This window comes from Haemorhous mexicanus, chromosome 18 (genome assembly GCF_027477595.1).
Source record: "Haemorhous mexicanus isolate bHaeMex1 chromosome 18, bHaeMex1.pri, whole genome shotgun sequence".
NCBI classification, from domain to species: Eukaryota; Metazoa; Chordata; class Aves; order Passeriformes; family Fringillidae; genus Haemorhous; species Haemorhous mexicanus.
The window spans coordinates 6,766,126-6,792,856 of NC_082358.1; the positions used below are offsets into that span (position 1 = coordinate 6,766,126).

Here is a 26,731-nt window from a genome sequence, read left to right on the forward strand (position 1 = left end):
CCAAGTGGGCTGTAAAGTGGCCTCATGTTAGTGGTGCTTCCTCCATCCTGTGGAGCAGCACTGGGGGAGCAGCTGCTGGTGTTCTCTGCTCAGCCCATTTGCGTGGGAAGTCCCCCCTGTGCTCATGGCTGGTGGCTCAAGGTCACGAGCACCCCAGCCCTGCTCAGGCCAACTGTGTTTGTGCTGCCTCTCTGCAGAGCCTGAGTTGCTCCCCATCGTGCCCTGCAGCCCTTCTCTGCCAAGGCCTGTGCTGTCTGTTCCTGCCCTGGGCACAGGAGCCAGCCCTGGGCTGTGCAACAGGAGGTTTCATTTGCTCCTGCATGGCACAGTGAGCACACTGGCTTTGCACTGCTCTCCCTCCTGCAATCCCCTCTGAACCCTCACCCCCCGTGCTCTTTTCCCCCAATGACACACACACCCACTGCTTGGTTAGATCAGTGTTATTTCTCTCTGTGCCATTGTTAAGTGCCTGTCTGGACAGAACCTTTGTCAGTAGGGCAGGGGGAACTGGGATCCTAAGGGATGGCTTTCTGAAGGTGGTGGGGCTGTGGGATGCTGAGCATGTTGAGGGGGGGGGGGTTGAAGCAGGGAGTGTTAGCAGCAAAGCCTGAAGAGTTAATTTTAGGAGCTTACAGTACCCCTTTCCTTCTTCTTTAGCTGCCAGGAGAACACATGGAGGGAGAGGAGGGGAAAACCATCTCTCTCCTCTGGCAGGGCAGCAGTCCAGGATGGGGTTTACTGAGCACCAGCAGCTTTCCTTCTGGGCTGGCCAGTCCGTAGGGAGGAGGCTGGGAGCAGGGCAGAGCTGCCTGCTAGCTTCTCACCACCTGCTCTTTGGGACTGTCCTCCTGCAGGTCCTCCTCATCCGACTGCACCACGGGGGTCTCGGCCCCCTCCTCGCTGGTGTCCAGGCTGTTCAAATCCGTGGAGGCAGAGGAGGTGGAGGAAATGCGAGATTTGCTCTCAGCTGCGTTGGGCACTTGCAGGGTGATCTCCTCTGGGCACTGGCTGGCATCTGCCCCTGGAGAAGAGAGCAGTATGAGAATGAAAAAGGCTCTTGGAGGTTTATTGCTGCCTAAGCTTCATGGATGGCCCCTCCAAGACTCACTCCTCAGTGGGCTGTGCATTCCTGACCGCTCCCCATGTGGCTGCTGCAGCCATTCCCCACCTCACACCCCCAGCTTGGCTCAGGGCAGTTGCTGCACATTCCTTCCCCGTTTTTGGCAGTGGAGCCTCTTCCATCTTGCTTGAAACACAGCTCAGAGCCACGCTGTGTGAGGCTGTTGTCTGCAACAGGCGAGGAGACTTTTGGTTTGACCTCACTACAGTGTGTGAGTGGGGAGGAATGTGCTGCTACCCCTTGCTTTCCCTGCAGACCCCAGCCCAGCTCCCTGGGGTGTGGCTGGGTGGTGGAGAGGTTCTGCAGCCTTCCTGCTCAGCACAATGGGTTCTGCAGCATGGAGGGGACCTTGGGAGTTGTGACAAGGCACTGGCTGCTCCAGAGAGGCATTGGGACAAGGGAATTTGACTCACAGACTCTGGAAGGTGCCTTCTGTCTTCTGCAGCACAAGGAATTTAGAGGGATCTGTATGTCTGGGCTGTGGAGGTTCCACATCTGCACACTGATGTGGAACAGACCAGTATGAGGTCCCTCCATCTTCACAAACCCAGCACCAGTGTCTGCCCTTGGGTGGGTGTGGATCTGCCCACAGGGTGGCTGGGCCTGAGAATGAGTCAGTGTGGGCACTGGGGGCAGAAAGGGCTTCCAGCCTGGCCCACAAAGGGCTTGGGACTGCACATACCTGGCAGAGACCCAGCAATGCTGCTCTCCTCTGTCCCACAGCCCAGAAACACATCCACAGTGTCTTGGTCTGACAGGTCCAGCACATCCATCTGCTCCAGCATGTCGACATTCACCTCCATGGAGGAAATGCTGCCTAAGGGAGCTGCAGAGACAGAGGCCAGTGAAAAGGTGAATGATAGTGACAGGCAAAGGGCACCATCAGCTCTGTGCAGGCAGGACTCTGAGATGGGAGACCAGCCTTGATACAGGGAACTGAATTATACTTGCTGGTAAGAGGTCCCAGGAAAATCATGTTTCTTTAAAACACCCCTCTGGAAGCCCCTGCTGTGTCACTGCAGTCCCTGTCTGTGGTCCAAAATGCAGCCTGCCCAAAGCCAGACTCTACAGGGCACCAGCCTGGGTACCCATGTGCCTTCAGTTAAGGGGTGTGAGCAACCCACAGCACACCAACACACAGCCACTGTGGTCCCACCTTGGTTCAGGACATGAGTGTCCTGTTTAGGGTGGGGATGTCCCAGCAATCTCCAAGCCCTGTGTCACTGTCCCCTGTGTCACACCCCCAGCCCCGTGCTGGTGCCCACAGCACGTACGTCTCCGGTGCTCAATCTGCAGGTGAGACATGGGGAAGAAGAAATCCACGTCATGTTGGAAAACCTCCTCAAAGAACTTCTGCCTGTCCCGCAGTTTCAGCTGCTGCTGCTGCATCTGCTCTGCATCCATGTTCCGCTGGGCCTGCTCCATCTCAGCTGGGGAGAGAAGGTGAGGAGAGTTGGAGCAGGCAGGGCTGTCTGAGCCCTTCTGCCTGTCCCAGCTCACACTGCATGGCTGTGCTGCATGGTTGGTGGTTCCCTTCTGCTCTGCTTTGCCAGCACACATTGATTTAGTCACCGTGGAGAGCTGTGACATACCAGAGCAGCAGTGTCACCAGCACTTGCTGTGCTGGAGTCTCAGATCACTCCCCTGAGGTGCAGGGCAGCCAGGATTGGGGAGCCCATCCACTGTGCTCACAGCTGCTGAAGGGGATTCTCAAGGGGGAAGGGGAGCTGCTGTGAGATGAGCCGCGGTTTGCACACTTTCAAGTTTCAGTTTCCCTGCTACCAAACAGAGGGCTGTCTGTGAATGCTAACGAGCAGGGGAACTCCCAGGGTCAAGAGCTGGCCTTAGTGCTCCAGGCTTTCTGGGCTGAAGGATGTATAAGGAATGAAAGGAACTGGCAACCCTGTCACCCCTGCCCGTGCATAGCCCTGCCTGTCACACCCCCGCCACCACCGTCACTATAAATGCAGCCGCACCCACGCTCCAGGCTCCCGCTCACATCCCTGCTCACAGCCTGCCTGGCTTCTGCCTGCACAAACATTTTCATTCCTGTAATTCCTGGAGCAGTTCACTGCCGCTGCTTGTGTCCCCAGCTCACGGGAGGGAGTGATGGGAGCCCTTGGGCTGTTGTTGAAGGAGCTTGTCGCTCCATCCCTGGTCTTGGTAACTTCCTTCTGGGCTGGGCACCCAAAATAGCAAGGACCCAAGTGGCACAGAGAGGCTGTGGCTGGTAGTCCCAGCTGTTCCCAGGCTGGTGTTTGACCTCAGCCATTCCACATTTCCTTTCTGCTGCACTTGGCCCAACCGGCACAAGGAAAATGTGATTATTGGAGCAGGCAGTGTAATAACCAAGGAAACCAAACAAACATCCTGTGCTCTGCCTGAGCACAACCCAAACTCTCTGCTCCTCCAGGCTGGGGAGGAGGGAACAGAGGGAGCAGCATCCCCACCCTGTCTGGCAAAAACAGGGGCAAGGACCGCAGGGGAGCTGGCTGCCAGCAGCATGGAGCAGCACAGGAACCACACTGGAGAAAGGTGCTGAGCCTGGTGAAATGTCATGGAGATCAATGTCACATCTTCCTGAGAGCTCTTCCAGGGCTTCTCTGCATCCTGTTTCTGGGGCATCCTTCAGTAAACCCATCATCTGCAGGTGCTGCCCCGGCAGGCTGGGCTGTGCTGGCAGCACCACGTGGGGATGCACCGTGACTCAGGGCGACTCACCACACTCTCTGGAAGAGGCTCTGGTCCTCTTCTGGCTGCTCAGCTTCTTCCTGCAATGCCTGGGGCAGCAGTCCAGGCTGCCTGAAGGGCTCTTTGGCCTTGGTATGTTTGACCAAAGCCCTGGTGCCGAGGCTCAGTGCAGGGCCCGGGATGGTGGTGCAACTTAACCTTTCCTGCTGGGAAAGCTGACTCACCAGCTGCTGCTGCTGGGATACAGCAAAAACCTCTGGCCTCCCTGTGCTATCTGCAGAACAGAACGAAGCCAGAGACAAGGAGGGGGTGATCAAGGCACTGATTATGGAGCTGTCTCCCTTCAGCAGCTGGTTGTCCCAGGCAGAGCTGTGCTCCCCAGCCCAGCTGTGCTGAATCCATGGCAAACGGCCGCAGTTCACCACACCGAGGGGAGCCCATCGGGCTCCAGCTGTAGGGAGGCTGGGCTCAGGGCAGAGTCTGTGCTGGCTCCACGATACAGGGTGACAGACCAGCTTTTCATGAGACATCTTGCCAAAGGTACCTCAGTGTGGAGGTAAGGACCAGTGTCCAAATCCTTCTGCAGTGCAAATACAAAATAAACCAGAATGCTCTTGGTGCTGTCCCGAGTGCCATGAATGCGGCTGATCTGGGCTGTTAATGCTCTCCCGGCACGTGACCGATACTCGCAGTAAGTGTGCTTGGGGAGAGTGATGACGGCTGCTGGTGGCAGCATTCCTGTGGGCGCCAGGGTTTCTCTTGAGGGAGAAATTAGCAGGACCTGTTTATGAACTTGTTTTCGAGCTCTGGTCGGGGAGTTGGGCACGAGCACTGAGATCCCATTATGTAAGGAACGCCGGCAGCGGGAGACAGCAGCTGGGGCTGTGCTTGGCCCTGCCTGACCCGTGACCGCGGTGAGAGCCGGGGATGGAGCCTTCCCCCCTCGCACGGCTCTTCCGGGCCCAGGGGGAGCGAACAGCCCTGCCAGTGTGGCTGCCCCTCGGCAACCCTCGCCGGGGAAATAAAGGAGCGCGGCGTTCCCTGCCGCGGCCCTTCCCATGTGACGGCCGGTCACACTCGGTGGCTGTCAGCCGCGGGGATTGTCTCATCCCGCTGGCATGTTCCCACCGCGGGACACGTTAGCACACACAATGCGGCCCCTGTGCACCGTGGGGGATCTGTCGGTACCTGCTGGTGGCCTGGCTTTTATTACTATTGTCATGGTTATTACTAGAGCCCGCTCAGCCGAGGGGCTGGAGGCTGATCAGCATTCCGAGCCAGGCTCTGCCCCGCTGGCTGAGCCGCCCAGCGCGGCTGCGGCGGCTCCGAGCGCCCCGCTGCCTTCAGATCCTTCCGGCTCTCACGGCTTATTCAGCGCTGCCTGGACAGCAACTGGGGCCAAACACTGCTGCAGAGTTTGGGCGGGCAGGACAGGGCAGGATTCCCCGCAGGGATTTCCTCTCACCTGCTGCTAGGCAGATGGCCACAGGGTGGGCTGTGGGCGAGGAGGATGGCCCCAGTGGTGCCCCTGCCATGACAGGGCACAGCAAAGAGCCACCACCCATCACGTTGTGTGGGCTTGTGGCCACGCTGTGGTGGGGAAAGGCGTGGGAGGGCTGGGAGGCAAAGCTCTGTCAGTTTTCCCATCCTCCCCTTAGCCAAAGCAGGCTTGGGAGAGGAGCAACTCCTGGGATGCAGTTTGGATGGGGCGGGGGCCAGACGGGGTTGGAGGGTGCTTGGAGTACCAGCTCAGGGTGTACTCGGACCCAGCTGCCTTTCTGCTGGGAAGGAATGCACTTTTCATCCCTCATGGCCATCGGGATCCTGGCACGCCCCCTCTGTGCCGGTAAATAGGAGGGGTGTGTTTGGGTTGGGAGAAGGATTGTTAGTGAAGGCACAAGGCCAAGAGAGGATGGGAATGGCCTTTTCTTGAGGCCACAGCTCTGCAATATCTGCAGAGATTTCGAGGGATTTAAAGAAGGTCCTGAAAAATAATATGGGCTGTGGAAAGGAGTAGCAGGTGCTGGTGAGGTGAGCAGAGTTTAAGTGGGAGGTTGCTGCAAGCATGGGCCAGTTCTCTGAAGAATGAAAGGGCTGGAGTAAGAGCCTTTCCAAAGCCCAAACCCCTGACTCTGTTCCTCCAGAGAAGCCCAGAAGCCCCATTGCCCCCAGCTTGCCAGAATGTACCTTACCCCCCCAATCCAGGTCTGCGAGGAGATAGGTGGGGGTCAGTGCAGCTCCTCAGCTGCCTCGGCATCTTCTGGGAGGTTGTGCAGAGATGGCAAACCTTTCCCTGTCACCCTGCCCCAGCACAACCCCTGCAGAACAAGGATAACTCCCCAGGGCTTTCAGCTCCTTCAGCCTTGGGAGAAGCGGCTGGTGAGAAGAACTGGGAATGCCCCAGAGAATCATGCAGGGTCAGGCCACGCAGAGATGGGATGCTCAGACTCCAGCTGCCTGAGTGTTAATGCCCTGCACAGTTCTCCATCGGCACGTCTGACCTCGTGTTGCAGCACAGCAAAAAATAACCGTAGTCCTGATGAGAGGAAATGCACCGGGCGAGTGCGAGGGAGGCAGTGGTTTTGGCAGGGCTGCTTGCTGGGAAAAGCAGGGAGGGGGGTGGAGTGGAGAAATGGAGAGAGAGGACACGGCACCTCGTAACCCCTGTGTGTGCCGTGGTTTCATCGCCTGCGCTCCTCCGAGCGATCTCCAAATCCCCTGCGTCTCAGCACTAAAAATACCCTTCCCTGCCGCCCGGAGTTCTTCCCCGGCAGAGGCTGTGTCATAAGACCCTGCTATTTGCGGGGCCCTGCTTCCTTTCATGCGAGGAGAAGCATGAGAACGGAGCAGCGCGGTGCCCGAGGCACGGCAGGCACAACCCGGGCACGGTGCCTGGCAGGCTGCTCCTCTACAAGCCCCGCTCCCCCGGCTGCCGCTGGCCCCGCTGCTCGCCACTGAGTTTGCTCTGCCCAGCATCCTCAGTCCTGCGGGTACGGGGGGATCCGCTCCTTCCGGCAGCCACGGGGCTCTGAGGGCTGCCGATACCACTCCAAACCAAGTCCGCGACCCAACAGGTTCCCGAGCTCTGCCACTTCCCAAGCAGGTGTCCCTCAAATCACCCCGCTCCCCGAGCATCCCCGTCCCAGGCACGGAGCTCCTCGGCAGCCCCTGCCCTAAAGCAGCTGGGCCGGCAGCAGGTTGGTGCAGCGAGGGGCTCGGGGGCTGGAGGCTCCGGGGGCGGCAGGTGGGGCACAGTCGCTTGGCCAGGGGCATCAGGTGGGCGCTGCGGGGAGGATGGAGGAGATGTGGCACCCGAGCCCTGCCAGCCCGCCCGGTGCGGTGCCCCACTCCCATCCCGCCGAGCCCACCCCGCGGCCGGCACTTACCGGGCAGCCGCCGGCTGCGGCTCTGCGCTCCGGGCCCCGACATGCGGCTGCTGCGAGCGGACCGGGCCGGGCCGGGCCGGGCGGGGGGACGGGGATCAGTGCGGGCCCCCCCGCCGCCGCCGCTCTCCCAAGCCGCGCAGCGGGGCGGCGCTCGGCGCGGCACGGGGCGGTACCGGCGCGCCCAGCACCGCCGCACCGCGGCCGCGCCTCCCGCCCCGCCGGGGTCCCGCACCGCCGCTGCCGGGGCCGCCGGGAGCCCTGCGGCGGGGACAGGGTCTGCCGTGCACAGGGAGAATCAGAAGGTCCCCGTGAAGAGTCCCCGGCCCCATGGAGAGCAGGGTCCCCGTGCGCGGTACCCGGGTCTCTGCGTTGCCGGGACCCACGGAGTGTCCCCATGCAGGGTCCCCGGTCTCGAAGAAGGGTCCCTGCAGAGGGTCCCTCCCCACCACAGCCGCCCCAGGCGGAGATCAGTGCCCGCAGTGGTGGGCTGCAGGTCCCTGCTCCGGCAGGAGCTGTGCCCCGCTGGCAGGAGGTGGGCAGGGGGAGGCGGGGGGAGGCAGGGGCTCTGCCTGGGCAGGGAGAGCAGTTACCAGTCATGCTTGCTTTTTCTTTGTTTATCTTCTCAAAATGCCCAGCTCACGCATTCCCGCTGGAGAGAGGACAGCATCGTGTATTGATGGGCCCTCCCCATCTCACTCCTGGCCTTTTGAGACCCTTATCCCCGGCGGACCCCACTCCGGGGTGCTTTCTCCCACGTTCAGCCCTGCACATCAGGGCTGCTCCTTGGCAGGGCCGAGGACTTGGCCGCCGCCTCCTTCCTGTGTCTCAGCAGGGTGAGTCAGTGCCTCGCCGTGCCCAGTGCCAGCTCTGCCTGGAGCCTGGTCAGTGCCAAGCTGGAATGGGGGACATCCACTGTGCCCTTGCTGTGGCTGGAAGGGAGTTTCCAGTGTCTGTGGCGTGTCCCGCCTCTCCCGTTCTCAGTGTGTTCCCCTCACTGTCTGCATAACAAAAGATAACTGGGTATTGTTTGTGTCCCAGCTCTGTTTTGGCTACTGTTGCTTTGCTGTCCCCCCTATTTCTCCTGGGACCTCCTGCTGCCGAAAACCGGCTTTATGCTGGGTACCCGGAGCCTGCACCCCGGGGTTGGCTTCAGCTTTCACTGTCCACGTAAATGTTTATCCCTGTCCATAAGCACCCCCCGTCCTTCCTGCCTGATGTTGGCCTGTAGTGTGGGGTGCCAGCACTGCGGTTTGGGGGGACCAGGCTGGTGTAGCACGAGTGGGGGCTTATGGTCTCTGAGCAGCTGCATGACCAAATCTCTGCTGGGTACCTGCCGGCGCTGGCTTGTTCACAGCTCCGTGTGGCCTCCGGGCAGCATCAGCCTGTCGGCACCGTCCCCACTGCCCCCCTGGCCGGCCCTGCCAGCGGAGGGGCGAGGAGGCAGGGCCGGGGAATTAGCTCAGGTCTCTGCTATGTGACACGTCTGTGTCTTTTGGCACCAGGCACTGCTGCGAGGCGTGGAGGCTGTTTGTGCACTCACGAGTTTCCGGAGCACCCCGAGGTCCCCAGAGCTCACTGCATCCCGAATTCCTGCTGCGGGGTCGCCACATGTGGGTGCTGCCCGTGCAGAGTGACACGTTCCCAGATCCCTCGCTGTCGTGGCCCCTTCATCCTGCCTTGCCGGGAGGGCGTTGGAAAAGCACTGATATCATCGGCACCGAGCCTGACTCATCCTGGCTCTTCAGCACAAGCCGTGCCGCTCAGCGGGGCACACATTTTATTCCAATTAAACCATTGCAGGCAAGCCAGCTCTACATAATGATTTTTTTTTTACTCGTAGCAAAGCGTGCCTTCCCCAGGCCAAAAGGTGAGAGGGGACAGAAGTGACGCTGGAGTCAGTGGAGAGTCTCAACTTCTGGTACGGAGCCCTAAGAAAAAGTCTTGCCAGAAACCTGCAGGGTCTGTCTCGGCTGCCGCAGCATCCCTGCCTCCAGTGCGGGCTCTCAGCACTGCCTTGTGTCAACAGCCCCTGCCCTTTCCGCAAATGCCCAGGTCACGAGCCCAGGTGGGAATGTCACCTCTTCTCCCCACGACGCGGAGTCCAGCTCCTGCCAAAAGACCCCAGGGGGAGCAGCATCAAAGTGCCCCTGTCATTGTGAGAAAATGTAAGGCGACTTGTTCCTCCTGCCCTTCCTGCTCAGGTTTTTCCCGTTTATTAGAGGTTTGGGAGGTGAGTCAGGGAGCTGCGGGGTGAGGATGGAGCTGGGGAGGAATCGGCAGCTAAGGAAAGGCAAACCAGTTCCAGGCACAGGTGAATCACTTGGTGGTGAAAATACATCTTATTCTCTGGGAGGCATTCGTGGATGGGGTTGGGAGTGAGCTGCAGTTTAACTCCATCAGAAAATTGTGGAGTCAAGAAAAAATAAAAGGCAAGGCAAGGCTGCTTTTCCAGTAAATGAGGCGATACATTGCAAAGGAGCAGCCTGCAGCCGGCAAAGCTCCAGCAACCCGCGGTCCTGTGGCTCCCTTAAAAGGGGCGATTTTAGCCTGGGACAGCGGGGAGACAGAAAAGCCATAAACACCCTCAAAGGAATGTGGCTGCTGAGAAACGAGAATCTCGGCAGGCGAGGCGAGGTGGGGGGAGCCTGGATGGGGTTTGCACCAGCACTCCGTGCCTGGAGCCAGCTTGTTCCTTGGCCATGCCCTGTCCCGAGGGAAGACCCCCTGTGGCAGTGCTAACAGTCCCTGTGTGCTGCTGGGAGAGGCTCTGCCAAGCCCCGGGGTGTCATGTCCCCATGTCCTCCGGCCCCATGCCATACAGACATTCCTGCTTGCCAGCTGCTGGCACGGGAGCAGGTAGAGCTGGGAGGTGCTGTGGGGACAGCAGGACACCAGCCTGGGCCAAAGAAGGAGCAGGCAGGGCTGGCAGAGGGTGCCTGTCCCAGAGGAATTTCCTCTCCATCATATCCCACTTCTTTACAAGCATCTGAACTACTCTGCACAGACTTTGCTCTTAGTGCCATGGAGCAGCCCTGTGGGTTCTGGGGCATTGTGCAGGTTCTTGGGAAGAGCCCTTGGGGCTGGCTTGTCCCTGCAGGTAGCTGGGGGCATGTTGTGACACCTCTGGGCCAGGCTCTCCCCTCTGTGTCCCAGGCTGGTGGCAAATGGAATGTGCCTGACTGAAATGAACATGCTGCTTGATTTTCTTCCAGGGCTGATGAAGATGCAGCACGTGGCACTCATCTGTAAATAAATGTTGTAGTTTGTTGGTTTTGTTGATCTTTCATAAAGACGTAGTCTTTGGTTTTCACACCCCAGCCCTTTTTGCATTAGATTTGGGTACATGCAGTGTTTGCAGAGTTGTGGTTTCCAATTGCTCCGGGTTCCTGGGGCTGGAGGTGTCTGGGTGTGATGGTACAGCTGCCCTGGGGGTCAGAGTACCTGTGCACAGAGGGGTCCCACTTATGAGGGTCCTGGTGCTAGTCATGTTCATGGGCTGGTGCAAAGCAGTGTCCCCAAGAGCAAAGCTGTCACCCGCAAAGAGAGGGGTCTGACATCACCAGCCTCCACAGCAATGCCACCAAAGAAGGCAGGAAACTTTCTGTTCCCCTTCCTGCTGGAGCCAAAGGGATTTCTGGAGCAAGAGCTGGGATCAAGCCATACTCATGTGAAATCCCAATTTATGCCACAAAGACCACGCAGCCTTGGGAATTGCTGAGCCAGGGTCTGAGGAGAAGGTTTTGGAGCTGTAGGTGCTGATGTTTTGTCCTTTGACCCTTCAAACACTCTGGGTTTTGCTTCCCACCCTCCATTGTGTTCTGTGCTGTTCCACAGACTCAAGCCAAGGAAAGAGATCCTTGCCCTGCCCGGAATCCTGCTGCTGGCAGGAGGCATTGTCCCATGTCCCTGACTCGTGTCACACCTGAAGTGGGCAGCAGAGGCTGCGGTGGGCAGGGGCTGGGGGCCTTTGGGGTGAAGATGCTGGTATGGGGGTGCCGTGGGCGCTGGTTCCCGGAGGTGGATGCAGAGGTGGGTGCTGGCAGAGTCCCGGCCAGATGCAGTGTGTTGAGGTGCAGGGCTGCGGGATCGCGGGGCTGGGGATTGAGGGACCGGGGGAGTCCCTGGACGCTCGATAGCTTCGGCCCAGCCCCCTCCTTAATTAGCCGCGGCCGAAGCCGCTCATTAGCGGCGACTGGGGACGGGTGCCCTCCCCGCGGAGGCGGGAGGGAGGGGAGCGCTGCTGGCCCCGGTGGTGCGGGCACCGGCGCTGGCACCGGCGCTGGCAGCGGAGAGGGCTGGAGCCCGAGCCCGGCGGAGGGATGGGGCAGCGGCGGGGCCCGGCCGTGCTGCTCCTCGCCCTGGGTGAGGGGATGCCGGGGCGGGGGGACCGGGCGGTGTCCGGGGTGTCCGGGGGAGGGGGCGATGCGATGAGGGTTCCCTTCTTCCCTCCCTCTCTCCCTCCGTCCGGGCGGGGTCCGCGCGGCTCCCCCCGCGGCTCTCGCTGGCCGTCCCCCCGCCGGTCGCTGTCCCCCGCCCCGGGCCGGGGGTGCCGGTGTCGGGATGGCAGCCCGGGCTGACTGGGCTCGGGTCGCCCCGTGTCCGCCGGGCTCTGGGCAGGCCCCGACAACGCCGGGCACAGCCGGGGGGCATTGGGGGATCGAGGCTGTCCCGCGTGGAAGCCGGGACACCCCGGGGCGGAGGTGGGCTCTGTCCCCAGAGGTGCCGGTGCTCACTTCGCCCCTCGGTGCTGGCAGGGCACCTGGCCGGGCTGCTGGCAGCGGCACCCGCCTGCGCCGACGCTTACCGCGGCCTCTCGGACTGCGTCCTCAAGCTGGGGGACAGCATGGCCATGTACGAGGAGGAGGAGGGCATCGAGCTGCAGGGGCTGCGCCGGGTCTGCAGGTGAGTACGGTGCATGGCCAGCCTGGCTTTCGGCATTGTTCCTGTCTGAAGTCTCCTGCCCTCCTGAGTCCCGTCGTGCCTGCACACACACATGTGCTCCACACCTCACTCCGGGTTCAGATTGACCCAAAGAGCTTCTTTTCTCTGTGCGTCCCTCCATCCATCTCCTACCTGTCTCCCACCGGAGTTTGTATCCCTGGTGCTGGGCAGCAGCTCCAGCCCCCAGCACCGGTCCCATCAGCCTCTGCATGCCTGCAGCCAGGAGGAGCGGAGCTGGAGGGACCCGACCCGCTCTGCACCCCAGGAAAATCTCCCCTGCACCCCAGGTTTCAGGCAGTGCTCTGCCCCGGTGCCCAATGCTGCCGGGAGCAGCCTGCACCGGGCACCACGTGCAGCCCAAAAGAAACTTTCTCCCTCCCTGTTTGGACCCTTCATCCTTCAGGCTTGGATTTGTCCCAGCCCTGGTTTGCCCGAGTTTGTAGCGATGCCCTGAGATAAAGATACTGAGAGGATGTTAGCTTTAACAGAACTGAGGAAGAGCTGGGCAATGAGGGGTGGTGTTGGGCAGGTTTAGATCAAGGTCTGCTTAAAAAGCAGACTAGGAGAAGAAGCAAGGTGGATGTAAAATATTTGCAGAGATAAATGCAGGCAGCTTTGCATCTCCAGAACGAGCTGTAGGGAGTGAACAGGAGTTACGAGGAAATGCAGATAGCAATGAAGGGAAAACCCACGTGCCTGGGGGCGGTGGAAACCTGGCAGAGCAAGGTGGAGGGCTGAGTGCCCTGGGGTCATGCTTTCTGAGCTGCTGGAAACCACCCTGCAGGCTTTGACCTGCTCTGTATTCCCCCTTCTCCAGGAGACAGCCCGGATCAGGATGAACAGCCTCTCTGGGACCTGCCTATGGGTGGACTGAAGTGGGAACTGCTCTGGTTCGGACAGAATTGATACTTTTTGGTTTGGTTTTTTGTTTTTATTTTTTTTTTAAGGAGGCAGCTTGGTATTAGAAAACACCCAACAGTTAGTGCAGGCCATGCTGCTCCTGGCTGCTGGAGGAGCGATTCCTTTGCTGAAGCTCATGGGAAACATGTGAGCTGAATTTTCCCTGCAGCCCAGAGGCACAGACCATTCCCGAACAGGTCCTGAGATCTTCCCTGGCAGGAAACTGATGATGTCCCAGCTTCCTGCCAGGAAATATTTCTGAATTATTTGCCTTTGACACTCAGCCTTATCCACTGCTGCTTGCATTTCTGGAGCTCGTCCCCTCTCCAGGAGGGTGGGTGAGGGATGGACAAGGAGCCAGGAGCTGCTCTGGGGGGCTGCTGGTGCCTCAGCTTGGTGTGCAGCGCTGCCCCAGAGCCAGCCTGGGAAGGCACTTGCCAGCAGCCTGCCTGCCTGAGCAGATGGGGGCTGTGAAGGGTGAAAGGCTGGGAATTGCCATCCCAGCTGAAAGCAGATCCAGGCTGGAGCTGCCTTTCTCCTTCACCTTCCTGAGCTTGTCTTGCCTGAAGACATGGGGCAGGTTTAACTCTTACCGGTCAGAGCTGCCTGCTGCTGCTGCAGGTCCAGAGCCAGTGCTGGAAGTTGCCAGGGCTAGCACCAGCTTTTCTCATTATCTGGAGACGTTTATTCTGCCACAGTGACTCGGTTTAATGAACTCCCTCACAGCTGGCGTTCTGACGTAAGCCCCGGCTCTGAGCAAGCAGAGTACTCAGGTTTGCCTGTCTGCACAAAGTGTCATCTCCAGCACAGTGCACTCAGACAGCACCGTGCTGTCCTTTACAGGTGCACAGTGTCCCCTCTCAGCCAGCTGGACTGCATCCCCTTCCTGACAGGTGACGTGCGCCTGGTGTGTTGGCAGACACGGGGAAGGTGTCAGAGCAATTGCTCCTGTCCTCTAGACTCCTGTTTTCCAGCTTGCAGGGAGCTGGGCGTGGTGCCCAGCCCCAGCCCATGTGGGACAGGACAGCAGAGCAGCTTCTGTTTTATTTCTGCAGGACCACGGGTTATCTTTGCCTGTTTTCTCTTTTCCTTCTGGTAGTCTCCAAAAGCCTCTTTCCACTGAACAGCTTCTACTTATGAAAGTAATACCCAGCAGATAAATGGAGATGATTCTAATGAGAACACAGTGACTAACTCCTCCTGCCCCTGCTCGTACCTCAGGAAAGCTGAGACAGCCTGTGGGAGCTCTTGTCCTTCTCCATGCTTTGTGCTCCCATTTGCCCTTGACTCTGCTTGGAGAAAGTGATGAATGAGATGTGCTGGGTCTTTGTTTGCAGCCTGTGTGAGATACTCAGGGAAACATTTGTTGATGGAAAATAATGGATTTTATTGACTTCCAGAGAAAAGGGGGGGGAGAAAAAAAGGAATAAATAATTTCAGTGTTTTGAGATTTGGAATTTTAGCCAAGATGCTTTGGCAGATGATGGAGGAGATGAATAGTCTGGGAAGCTTGCACAAAACACGAGGGCTGTGGCTGCTCAGAGGGCAGGCTCAGGGCAGCAAGGCTCTGCCTGGCATCCTGCACTGTGGGAGTGCAAAGGGACTGACAGTGTGGTGTCTCCCTGGCTGCAGGTATTGGGATGAATTCCACACCTGTGCCCTGACAGTGCTCTGGGAGTGCCAGAAGGAAGCAGCAGCTGTCTGGGAGATGCTGAGAAGGGAGTCCCGAAAAAACAAATTTCAAGGCAGCTTGTTCGACCTCTGCAGCCCCAGCATGGCCCAAAGCTCTGCCTGGACCCACGTCCCCAACATTTCCATCCTCAGCATCCCCCTCATCGTCACTTGGCTGAACTTATAAACTGCAGCTCTGTGAGTATCCCAACAGAAGTGGTGGCAGGGTGTGGCCTGGCATCTTTCAGATCTGTTTTCCAAACCTTTGAGGAATACACACACTCTGTGGAGCTCAGAAACTCCCAGCTCCATCCTGTGCCTTTGAGATGTGGAAGAGCTTGGCAGCATCTCCAGGATGTTGAAATTTCTCTGTAATTTGGAGTAATTCCTCTCCCCCTTCTGCCTCAAGGCACAGGCACAGATCTGGCTATCGGGAGATTTGGGAACTTGTAAATACAGGGCACAGGATTTGGGGAGAAATGATAAATTCTGGAAAAAGGATGAATGCTGGATAATTCTGCACCCTTTTATGGCAACTGGAAGGAAACCTGTTTACTTTGCTGACTCTTTCCACCAGATCAACTCTCCAGGGTTTTGATTTGGACACTCAAAACAAGATGGGTATTTTTCCCACTGCTCCATGAGGTGCAGGGGATGGTGTCTGTCCTGTCACAGGCTGAAGGGAGACTTTACTGCCCTGCACTGGCCTTTCTTCTTTGAGGACATGGTAAAACCCCTGCTGAACAATAATCACAGTTGCATGACTTCTCTGGCATACATCTGAATTCCTGAGTAACTTCTGTGTTATGTGTAAATCCCTTTTCTATGGACAGAAGTGAAAAATATTTGAGGGGAGAGGAAATATCAAGCTAGGCGGACAAAAGGAATTTATAGCAACTCTTCTGCTTTAAAGCTTTCCCCAAGGTACCTGTAAGCAGCTGTGGGTAGAAGTGTGTAATTCCAGAGTATTAAAGTTTGTTGTAGAGCCAACAGCATGGCAGAAGTTATTTGTCCTTGCTCTTGTTCAACAGCACAGTCTCCTCTTGTCTCCTTTGTGGCTCCGTGTTGTCAGTTTTGCAGCTTCAGTACAAGCATGGAAGTGTTTGGAACAGAGAGGTGTTTGCAAGTGATTTCTGAGTTTGTTGGAGAAACACAATATTATGGGTTAGCCCAAGGCAGTCTGTGTTTTAAGGATGCTGATGGATCTCTGTGCCCTGCCTGGCTGTACAGGGCCATGGGGTGTGTGCTCACAGTGTGAGCAGGGAAACCAGGGCCCTGCTAACTCCACAGATCCCACCAGATGCATCCCAGGCATTGGGCAAGCTTCTAGAGCTAAGGATCTTAGTCCCAACAGTGCTGTTGGGTCATGCAGCTTTCCTCTGGCATTCACGTGTTCTTCCTCTTACCTTCACTACCCCTCAACACTCTGCTCCTGCAGCAGCAGCAGGAGATCATGAAGAAATTAGAGCAAATTCCAATAAATAAGCCAGAGCAGCTGGTGTTCAGACAGCACTTCAGTGCACAAGTTGTTACTTATGTATTCAGTACTCAGCATCTGGGGCACAAAGCCTTAGGGTGAGTACTGGAGAAAGGGTAAATCAGAGCATTGTAAAACCTGGAGTGAACCACTCAGATGCTTCATTTTTTTCTTTGTACTCCATGCCAACAGCACTGTTTGCTGTTTGATCCTGTTCCCCCTCCCCTGTTAACTTTAGTGGCTGGGGAAAGCTGAAGCAGGGGAGAGTCATGTACAACCAAGACTGGAGTATTTTGGCTCCAAATCCTGTACCTATTCTTTGTTTAGAACAACTATTTAATGCCATTAGGAAAAGAAGTAAGCACAGCCCCCTAAAATCCCACAACCCTTGCCATCTCTTTGAATTTGGCAATTCCTCTCTTAAAATTTTCTACATTGAAACAGCTTTGGGGAAAGGGAAGGTAAAAGAATCAGATTGACAAAAAATCTTTTAGGAAAACCATGGATGCAAATGGCTGACTGCCACTTCCACTGTCTGAGAAAAACAGGTCCTGGGATGTATCTTCCCTGGAAGCAAATCCCTCAACTATTGCACACAACCCCCCCCAAAGATTCATTAAGAAACAAAGACCATCTGCCACTGTTCTGGTATGGAGCAGCAGATTTTTTTGTAAGCCAAAGGTGCTTCTAAATCTGACTGAAAGCATGTGAGCGAAAACTAGGTCTCACAGTATGGGAGTGATGAGTTTCCTCAATCAGTATTTCATTTTTAGCAGAACTTCCTCTATGACTAGGACAATTAAAGTTGAAGTCCTTTAAAAAAAAAAAAAAAAAGGTAATACACAGGTTCATTTCTCCTAGGCAGTCAGCAGCCTTTCAGAAAGATTTCTGATCCTACAGCACACGTCATGCAGCTCCTGGGATGTCCTGCAGCCTCAGTGTTAAAGCCCCATTTGTCAAGGATTCTTCTCATGGCCTTGCTGTGAGTTTCTCCAGATACAAAGCTGTGCCCAGATCTTCCCCCCAAGGGAGCTGCTGAAGCTGTTACAGCATATCTCACATATTCAAAAAGAAATGAGTTAAGTGTTCTTTAGTCCAAAGTCTTCACCTTTGTTCTTGCAGGGGAACAAAGGTGGCAGCTCTGTTAATACAGACCCACAGCAACTCTGGGAGCAGCTGGAAGAACGTGGCTTTGTTTCCTTGCTCTCAAATTCACTGTAATTAATCCTCAGCTTCTGCTTGCCTCAAGAACAGCCCTGAACACAGGAGTTCACACAAGGCTTTGGTGTGCTATTAAGCCTTGAAGTAAACCTGCAAGCTTTCCCTGTCCCTGCAGGACTGGGATGTTCTTTCTCAAGAATAGCACCAAGAAGCAGCAGAGGACAAAATGACCCTGAAGGAGTCTTAAAACATGACTAACAGCACGCCAGTACTGGTCACCCCGAGGCAGCACTGCCCTCTGCTCCACTCCGATCCCAACCACAGCACACTCCCTGCTCCTTTCTGAGGGAGATACTGGCACCTACTGGAGACCAGTTTATATCCAGGCCGAGGTGACTGGGACAAAGGCAAGTATCCCTGTACGTGAAAAATGAGCAGATTTTGAGAAGGGATGGACTGTCCTGCTGCAGGGGCAGCCCTAGGAAGTGACCTTTGGATGGCCCTCCAGGCTGGCTCCTGCCTGGAGAAACACTTGTGTAAACTCTTCCCTCTGAAAGCTGCTGCTGTTTGAAACTCTTCTTACAGGGGCTTTGGTCAGGATGGGCTCCTGGTGAAATCCCTCAATATAAAAAGTGCTGGTTACATTTGTTTAGACAGAAATCCTCCTTTGGAGACCTGCTGAGTATGTAAAGCAGCAGGATGTCATCCTGCCCCCATTTACAGCGTCTGAGTGTGAGAGCAGGGATTGAAATACAGCTCAGCTGCCCAGTAACAGAACTCAAAGGAGCAGCTTCAGAGAGTTTGTCAGTCTCACATCATCCCACCACTTTTCAACAAACTGAATTAGCAAGTGATTTATGCAAATGAAAACTTACAAATATTAACATACAAAGGGAAGTTACTGCAGCAAGATGCTGCACAGGAGAAAAATCTGTCTCTTGACCTGGCTTTGCCCTCGTTTGGGGTTGCACATGGCCATCCCTCAGTGGAAACCAGGGAGGATGTGGGGCTGCTTGCTTGGGCTGTTGGATCTGGAGGAATCACCCAGCTCTGGACCCTCAGCAGTAAGGGGATGTCCCTGCCTGGTGAAGTTTATTTGAAGAACCTCTAAAAATTCAAGAAATAGCAACAGTCTCTTACTTAACAGCACCTCTACCAGGCAAGACCTTGTCCAGTTGCTGGACTGCTGAAGCCTGATGGGAAAGCCCATCTAAGGGGGAAGAGCATCATGGCTCCAGGACACTTCTGCAGGTTTCCCCAGGCTCAGGCTGGACATGTGGAGACCCTGGACTGCTGACACTCCCTCTGAAGTGGAGTTATGCCAGCTGACTTCCCAAGAAAGCACTCAATGATGCCTTCCTTTCAGAGCAGAGGTATGAAATGTTTATTGTAGGAAATTTTATGTGCCCCAGACAGTGGGCACCTCACAGCCAAGTGTTCTCTGGCTGCATCCTCCTGTTGCCATGATACAGACACTCATGGTATTTCTTGAAGTGCTCAGCTTCCCAGGAGAGCCGTAACACTCACAGCAACATTATATTTTTATTATTACAAAAGATTTCTTCAGCAAACTGCTGTCTGTCACCTCTATGTATCAAACATGGAAACAGCAAACAAACCCATCTAACATTACAGGTTATTATTTAGTGTCTCAGCTGGTGATTCAGGTAAGCACAACTGTTTTCTTTCTCCCCATCCATTCACTTCCTTGACTCTTTCCCAAGCAATGCCCAAAGAAGTCACAGATTGGAAGCAGCAGCTCCCAGCCCCAGTGCTCACCGTGCCAGCTCCAGCAAGAAGAGCTGACCATTGTGTTACCCATCCAGGGCACTCCCACATCGTTAAATTCCAAATGCTCCTCACGTTTTGCTACCTGGCTTTTAACAGTCCCACGAGTGAAGAGTTTAAGGGCACACTCTCCATCCAGTCATATTAATACTTTGTGTTAACAAAATAAACATCTGCTCCTCCCCCGCTGTCAGACGATGCCAGAGGAGATGCTCACACTCATGCAGTCACCGAGGTCCAAAGGAAAAAAAAACCAAAACCATAAAGTCTAAACAGACCTGCTGTGCTTCTTCAGGGATGATTCTGAGGCATTGGATGCATTGTGCCGGGAACAATGACAAAACGCAGCGCGTGGTTGCCAGCGGCAGTCTATACGTTGGATTTGGGGGCGGAGTTGAGGGGGATCTCCCGCAGCTCTATTCTCATGCACAGGTACTCGCCGATGGCCGCCATCAGCGCCGTGCACACGATGTGCACCAGCCACCATGTCAGCGTCGAGGGGAAGCGCGAGTTGTAGATCCAGCAGCCCAGGAGGTGGAAGAAGTGAACGGTGACGGTGAAATCCAGGCACTGCTTCCCCCGGCGGATGAAGTACAGCAAGCCCAGAGCGCTGCAAAGTAAAGGCAAGGGATTAATGAACTCCACCAGACCGACAGAAAAGGTGCTGCAGCAAGAGCTATCAGCAGTTCTCACTGCTGATTATGCAGTGGGTTTAAAACTTCTTCAAATATTTTAACAATAGGTTGTTTCTGACCTCTCTCCTGGCTGCTGCAGCAAGACTTGCAGGCTTACAGCTTTTAATTACATGATGGCAGGAAAATTAGATTTTAGTGCAGAGAACAGGCAGGAATTTATAGACTATCTCCTAATACATTAGTGTTTGCTGAAATCCATTAATTCTAACTTTTAGTAAAATCTCCCACAAAAGCAAATCTCATTCCCAGCTGGGAAACTGAAGCAGAGAAGTGAAATGACAGTTCCCAACTGCCCTCGGCAGATGTGCTTAAGTAGGCACAAGGATTTTGGGAGATGTTTGGAGAGAGGCAGTACACCACACTGAATTCTTTTACAGCTTAATGGTACGAAAGGACAAGATGCAGGTGCTCCAGCTAGCTGCAGACTTACCAGGTGAGTGCATTGAGGATGAAAGCCATCATGGAGAGCCTCCCCGGCGGGGTTGAGAAGCCTAAAATCTACATGGGACTATTAGTAGGAACCCGCGGCACAAATCGCAGCCCGAGTCTCCCGTGGCACAGCCCTGCATGGATCAGGATCTACAGGAGGAGCTGGACATGTCTGTCTGTCTGTCTGGGGGCACCTACAGGAAAGGGAAAGGTCTGGTTCTGTGCTGAGGGGAACCACCTAAACTGGGGATGAAGGGTATGAGTCCATACTGGGTTATTTCTAGGGGGTAGGGGAGTCTTTATACCGGGAGTACCTATAAAGGGTATCTGTATAAGGGGGTATCACCTATAGAACAAGGTGCTCCCTCTCCACAGGGGCACCACCTGCACAGGGTGTCTGTCCCTACATGGGGGCTACCTCCCCCCATACACCGAAGTGCTGCCTCTACCCCAGGGTACCCATTCAGAGGGACAGCTTTACCTCCACACTGGGGCACCTACACAGGACAGCAGCTCTATGCACTGGGGGGCTGCTACAGGGGCAGAGGAGCACACCGGGCGGGGGGCTGTCCCTGGCACCGGGAATGCCCACACGGGAGCGGGCTCTGCCTCCCCAGGAGAGCCCCAGCAATCCCCCCGCTCCAGGGGCCTGTGCCCACGGCGGCTTCCCGGGGCGCGCCCTCACCTCGTCGCTGAACACCTGCTGGAGGGAGGGCCCGGTGCTGCCCAGGGTGCCGAGGAGGGCGAGCCAGAGCCCGAGGGAGCTGTAGTATCCCGCCTGCAGCAGGACCATCTGCGACACGATCAGCGCGGGGTCCCACACGTAGCTGCGGAACTGCGCCGCCATCGCCCGCCCGCCGCCCGCGACGGAAGTGCCGCCGCCGCCGCGCCAGAGCGCCCCCTGGCGCGGGGGAGGACCCGCTGCGAGCCCGAGCTCCGCCCGCTGCCCTGAGCTCGCTCGGTCCCGATCCTGATCCTAACCCCGCCCGCTGCCCTGAGCTCGCTCGGTCCCGATCCTGATCCTAACCCCGCCTGCTGCCCTGAGCTCGCTCGGTCCCGATCCTGATCCTAACCCCGCCCGCTGCCCCGAGCCCGCTCGGTCCCGATCCTGATCCTAACCCCGCCCGCTGCCCCGAGCCCGCTCGGTCCCGATCCTGATCCTAACCCCGCCTGCTGCCCTGAGCTCGCTCGATCCCGATCCTGATCCTGACCCCGATCCCGATCCTGACCCCGTTCGGTGTCCCCGACCCCGCTCGATCCCGATCCCGCTCGATCCCGATCCTGACCCCGCTCGGTGTCCCCAACCCCGCTCGATCCCGATCCTGATCCTAAGCCCGCCCGCTGCCCCGAGCCCTCTCGGTCCCGATCCTGACCCCGCCCGCTGCCCCAACCCCGCTCGGTCCCGATCCCGACCCCAGTCCCGACCCCGTCCACGGCCCCCGACTCCCAGCTACGGCCTCCGACCCGGCTGCCCTCCGTGCCCAGTGTCCAGCACCAGCTCTCCCACATCTGCCTGCCAAGGGCGTCCCCAGCCCTGTCCCCTGCCCTGGGTCGGTGCCTTCAGTAACTTGGCTAAAAGTTGCTAAAAGACGCAGAGTCCCCCGTGCTCCTGTGATCAGCTCTTGGCTCCGCGGGCTGGGTTTGGTGGCCTCAGCGAGCCGCGGTGTTTGTTTGGCTTCAGGTATGAGAACTGTCGCTGTGTGAACAGTGAAATTCCCGAGGTTTTGTGGGACAACAGGGGATTTTGGAGACAAGGCTTCCCCAGCCCCTGCCCATCTGCACTGGTGTCAGCGCGTTCAGTAATTTGGCCGAGCAGCCCTTGCTAAAGACACAAATACCAACCATACAAGAAATTATTGTCCCCGAGTATTTCCTCTCATTTCCAGGCCAGTTCCTGTAGGCACTGAGGCTCTTGGCAGCTGCTGCCCAGCTGTGCTCATTTTAGCTTCAGGCCATCGGGTACCAGGATGTTGTTCTGAGTCGTGGTGTGCCCTGGCAGCACCTTTCCGTTACAGGGCTGGGTTGGGAGGTTTCTTCTGATACATGCTGATTTCTTCTATTTAGCCTCATGAAATGGCCAGGTGCCAGACACCCTCAAGCTCCACTGTACCCCTTCTGTGATCAGCTCCTGGCTGCTGGGGCTTGTTGTGAGCCGTCCTGCTTGCTTGGCTTCAGGTATAAGAATTGTCACTGACTTCATAGCAAAATCCCCAAGGCTGTGTGGGACAACAGAGCATTTTGGAGATAAAATCTTTGCTGGAAAAAAGAGAGGAGGCACCCCAGGGCTGTTTCGGTAGATGGGGGAGTTGCCACAAGAGTCGTTTTCACCTGGAAAAGAGAGCAGAAGGAATAAAAAGGGGAATCCAGGTTCTGAGGGAGGTGGTAGGCTCACATCAGTCGTGGGTGTGGAATATGCTGGCTATGGGAACACAGATTATGATCTCTGCCAGGCTTGCATGACGTTTTTTCCATGCCTCTTATGGGAAGTTCCCTATGCAACTCTGCTGTATATTTTCCTTTCCTCATTCTGTGAATTTCTGTGCTGAGCCAGGTTTGACACATTTTGTTCCCTGTTCCCGGACCATTTCCTAGGAAAGATTGTGCAAGGCAGAGGCACATGTGTGGTGAACATGGGCCATTGTTGCTGAGTTCTCATTAGGCCTTTGGAGAATTTATTTTTGCAGAAGCTCCAGCCTTGGCCAGTGCAGAAATGAACAGGGGAAAACCCAGCCTTGTCAGTGCTGTCTGCTGCCAACACATTGCTGAGCATAAATTGTGATGCTTGACACTTCCTCTGTTAATTCTTGGTAGAAATTGGTTTCCTTTCCTGAAATCTGCTGTGCTTGGCTCTCAGAGACAGGCAAGCCATCACTTAGATCTTAATTCTCACTTACCTATTACTTTTATAGCCCCTCAAAGGACTAACTCTCCTTTGCCAGCAAAAATTTTGTCAGTTTAGACAAAGGTGACTAAAGCTCCAAGCTTTAGTGTAAGATAGCACTGTTGGTATCATTGCTGGGTATCTTTCCACAGCCAAATATCTGACTTATCCAAAAGTCCACGGTATCACAGGATGCAAGCGGGTGTTTTGGGAGGTGTTGACTGGAATTGCTTTGGAATTTGAGGCTCCTCCCTGCTTGGTTGCTGCCCTTGTGACTGAAGGTATAGAATGGCCACAGCTGAGCCTGAGGTGTGATTTGAGGCTCCCTCCTGCCCTGGACAGGCAGAGTTCCCATATGAACACGGGGAAGGGCTGTAGCACACAGACATTTGTGCTGTGACTCAACTGCAGCACAGTTTGTGAACTTGTTTCCTGTCTGACTTTGTGACAGCATCTTTCATGGTCATGTTTGTTTGTTCCTGCTCCTGATTTGGCTCTCTCTCCTCTCCAGGCTGCTCCAGCATAGGGGACTGTGTCCTTCTCCTGGAAAAGAGGGTGTTCTCCCTGCAGGGTGCCTTGCCCCCCGCTCTGCTCTGTGGAGTAAGGTTTAAAATGGACCTGGAAAGCAAACAGTATTGGGAATTAAACAGCTTTCTTAATTTCTCTTTTCTTCCTCTTTTGTTTAAACAAAAAGTTGGAGACAGCTGTGGAGGAAACGTGCTAAAGAGGAAAAGGATGTTGAAACACAAAGACCATGATTTCTAGGGTGCCACAATGGGTGCTGCTGGCCTGGCTTCTGGTTAGAACATCCTTTTTAACCAGTGACTGTTCTGTGTGGGCCACCTGTGTGTTCTGAAGAGCAGCAGGTGGAAGGAGAAGTGGCGATACGCCCAGGACGCAGCTGATGACTTGAGGGTGTACCCAGATCACATGAAACTATTGTGGTCACTTCTTTATCAGGAGTGCAGGAAAAGAATACCCTATTTAGCCACAGATGCTTTACATAAAAAATAGCTGTCTAGGAGGGTGCTGTTTTCCTCCCCAGGAATCATTGCCTAAAACAGGAAGCTGTTTATTTAGGTGGTCTCTATTTTACCAGCTGGTGTACAAAGGGTGGTGCTGTCTGAATGACCTTTGCTGGAGTTCATTTTCCTCTTGACTGGAAGGTAGGAGTTGTGCTAAGGTCACCTTTGCTAAAGGGACAGCAAGGCTAAGAGCACACGTTTCCAGGAAAATTCAACATTAAGTGGCTCAAACCACGGGATGAGAGTTTTCAGTCACTCCTCTTCCTCCACCCATGTGGTGTGCAGGTGTGTTTTTCCAAAGAATTCAGTGTACTGAATGGACTTTGGAAGTTGGGATTTTTTAAAACTCTACTTAAGGTTTCTTTTTGCTTGAGAATACTGCTCTAAGCTCTTTTTAAAAATTTGCCTGTAGGAACTGTGCTGAGCTTGGCTGGAAAAATCTCTTTTCCTGATTAGTGCAACAGAATTTATGATCGAGTCGTTTAAAGGGCCTTGTGTGTGTTCTTCTCAAGATTATCTAGACATTTCTTGATGTGCCATGTAAAAGTGAGATTCCCTTCACCCTCCAAATGTGTTGTATTTGGACACTCCATTCCACTTCCAGCATGTTTGTGTTGTGTTGGTAAATGACAGGTGTTTATTTTGATATTCAACATCAGGGTTAGGTAATTCTTCACTAGGTTAGGAACAATGGTGGCCAGCCTGTGTTGTTTCTCTGCCAGCTGTAATTTTTATGTGGAGAATGCAACTGACACACCTTGAATGTGAGAATTCATTGCCCAGAACAAATGTGTTTCTCAACATGCATTTTATTTTGCTTCTGCTTCTCTCCCTTGTGGTGAAGTTTCAGTAAAGGACATTTCAGTGGTGCATTTTTGCTCTCTGGGCCCATTTGTCCTGTTGCCTTCTCAGAGTGTCACATACCCATGGATTTTCTGCATTATTCCAGAGAGGAGAATGTCAGCATCTTGAAAGGAAACACTTGAAGGGCAAAATGAAGGCAGCTGTTTTATGGCCATGAGTTTAGAATCATATTATGATTTTTATGACTGCATTTCCTCTTATTCTCTTGAGATACAGTCACAGAACGTTTCTCTGTGTGTGAGGAAGGGAGGTGGATCTACACAATGCACTTTAAAAATGTCATCAGTAAAGTTACAGGAATGTGTTCTCAAGGTTGAAAAGTACATTAGGCTTTAGTTTAATTTTCTCTTCTGTTTCCAGAAGCCCAAGATTAGTTTGCCTGAAGGATTGTGCATGCAGATGTGAGATGGATGGACAATGTGTGTGGTCCCCAGGCCAGGCAGACTGACTCCTCTCCATCCTATCCCAGCAGAACTTCCCTGGGAGGGAAAACTCTGTCCTGTGCCATGCAAGGGGATTTTTGATGGAAGGGGTATGTGTTGAGGGGTGTGATTACCAGGAGCTCGGCCGATTGTCCTTGTTTGGAGAGGACGTTAACAGGTGAGTGAGCAATATTTGTAGCCACAATACAGAAAGCTAGTTTTGAAAGCATCTTTGTGGTGGCTGCTTTATCTGGAAGGACATGTAAAGAGGTCATGGCCACATGCACACAAATACAGGTGGCATTCAGAGGGTTCAGTGGCATGGAGTACTTCTGGCCACCTTGTGCTGCTGAGGCTGTCTCCTGTCTGGCAGGTGTCATGGTGTGGACCACTCTTTGCACATTTGACCCAGTCTGTGTGCTCTTGTCCCTCACCATCTACTGCTCCCCACCTCTGCTGAGTGTCCAGAGCTGGACATTTAAGAGAGCTAGGCTCCCTGGCTGCACCAGCAGTGATTTTTGTCAGTTCCTCTGTGTGACGAAGTGAGGGTAATAAGGAAGGATAGTAACCCAACCCACAGCACAAATCCCTCCCTGATGGCCTTGGATGCTGAGGTGAACTAAAGTGTTAGTGACACATGGCTGTCCTGAGCAGAGCAGGTCAGCAAACTCCCCCACAGCCTGTTCCAGGTTGGCTCCTACCATTACCCACATGTGTGCTGTCTTCAGATCTTCACTACTTTTTAAAGCCCTGAGCAGTGCCCCTTGTCCATATTATGCCAATGGGCTCCACAGCCAGCTCAGCACAGATCCCTCCTGCCAGTGGTCATGTGCCTGGGCACAGTCCTAGTAAACATTGAGGACACGAATGGATCTCAGCTCACACCCTCTGCAGCTGTTTATTCCCAAAGGAACAGGCAGTTGGAAAAGCTGCTTCACCTTAGGGATCTTTCTGGTTGGAGGTGGGACAGGGGGAAGGCTACAAGTTCTCCCAGGTAACTTTGTAGTGCTGGAGGAGGCTGAGAATCAGACCAAGAAAAGCTGGCGTGCATATCTGGCAGGTGGGATCATGGCACATATGCTTTGCTATGCAATGCTTCCATGTAAAGAAAATATTTTATTCCCTACAAACCAGAGAAAACACGCTGGAAACCCAAGTGAAAAATTGATGTGGCTGCAGCATAAGCACGGGGCTGTAGTGTTATGGTGTTTCAGGTGGGTTAAGGGGCTGAAATAGATGTTGTCAAGCAAATTCTTATGGTCAGGCAAAGTTATTAATGT

At 54.9% G+C, this 26,731-nt stretch overlaps 4 protein-coding genes and 1 long non-coding RNA gene across 6 annotated transcripts in view; 3 read left to right on the forward strand and 2 right to left on the reverse strand.

The window, feature by feature from the left end:
* SDC4 (syndecan 4) overlaps positions 1-26,731 on the forward strand; it is a 97,193-nt gene that overhangs the window by 50,988 nt on the left and 19,474 nt on the right. The window lies entirely within an intron of this gene.
* DBNDD2 (dysbindin domain containing 2) lies at positions 426-7,934 on the reverse strand. 2 transcript variants are annotated; one of them, XM_059862279.1, is made up of 4 exons: positions 7,788-7,934; positions 2,395-2,550; positions 1,803-1,946; positions 426-1,021 (listed from the first exon to the last, which is right to left on the reverse strand). In XM_059862279.1, the coding sequence occupies exons 1-4, from the start codon at positions 7,792-7,794 to the stop codon at positions 813-815; spliced, it is 516 nt and encodes a 171-aa protein (XP_059718262.1). In that variant the 5' UTR covers positions 7,795-7,934; the 3' UTR covers positions 426-812. The 2 variants fall into 2 exon arrangements, with proteins under 2 accessions (XP_059718262.1, XP_059718261.1); XM_059862278.1 differs by lacking the exon at positions 7,788-7,934 and adding an exon at positions 7,198-7,348.
* Positions 7,891-10,487, forward strand: LOC132335587 (uncharacterized). Its single transcript, XR_009488702.1, has 2 exons — positions 7,891-8,030; positions 8,700-10,487. It is a non-coding gene; the product is annotated as an uncharacterized LOC132335587 (long non-coding RNA).
* Positions 11,098-15,699, forward strand: LOC132335972 (neuritin-like). The gene is made up of 4 exons (XM_059863007.1): positions 11,098-11,226; positions 11,361-11,559; positions 11,952-12,099; positions 14,671-15,699. The coding sequence occupies exons 1-4, from the start codon at positions 11,098-11,100 to the stop codon at positions 14,894-14,896; spliced, it is 702 nt and encodes a 233-aa protein (XP_059718990.1). The 3' UTR covers positions 14,897-15,699.
* SYS1 (SYS1 golgi trafficking protein) lies at positions 18,708-21,148 on the reverse strand. The gene is made up of 3 exons (XM_059862280.1): positions 20,945-21,148; positions 20,261-20,328; positions 18,708-19,745 (listed from the first exon to the last, which is right to left on the reverse strand). The coding sequence occupies exons 1-3, from the start codon at positions 21,104-21,106 to the stop codon at positions 19,505-19,507; spliced, it is 471 nt and encodes a 156-aa protein (XP_059718263.1). The 5' UTR covers positions 21,107-21,148; the 3' UTR covers positions 18,708-19,504.

Bases quoted from the DNA above. Each gene is read 5' to 3' on its own strand.
- SYS1 (XM_059862280.1), bottom strand. From the start codon at position 21,106: ATGGCGGCGCAGTTCCGCAGCTACGTGTGGGACCCCGCGCTGATCGTG. The intron at 20,329-20,944 runs GTGAGGGCGCGC...AGTCCCATGTAG, and splicing joins AGCAGGTGTTCAGCGACGAG to ATTTTAGGCTTCTCAACCCC. The intron at 19,746-20,260 runs GTAAGTCTGCAG...TTTACTTTGCAG, and splicing joins ATCCTCAATGCACTCACCTG to CGCTCTGGGCTTGCTGTACT.
- LOC132335972 (XM_059863007.1), top strand. From the start codon at position 11,098: ATGTCCCTGACTCGTGTCACACCTGAAGTGGGCAGCAGAGGCTGCGGT. The intron at 11,560-11,951 runs GTGAGGGGATGC...CGGTGCTGGCAG, and splicing joins CGTGCTGCTCCTCGCCCTGG to GGCACCTGGCCGGGCTGCTG. The intron at 12,100-14,670 runs GTGAGTACGGTG...CCCTGGCTGCAG, and splicing joins GGGCTGCGCCGGGTCTGCAG to GTATTGGGATGAATTCCACA.
- DBNDD2 (XM_059862278.1), bottom strand. From the start codon at position 7,240: ATGTCGGGGCCCGGAGCGCAGAGCCGCAGCCGGCGGCTGCCCG. The intron at 2,551-7,197 runs GTAAGTGCCGGC...TTCTCTCCCCAG, and splicing joins CCGCAGCCGGCGGCTGCCCG to CTGAGATGGAGCAGGCCCAG. The intron at 1,947-2,394 runs GTACGTGCTGTG...CTGTCTCTGCAG, and splicing joins GCAGATTGAGCACCGGAGAC to CTCCCTTAGGCAGCATTTCC.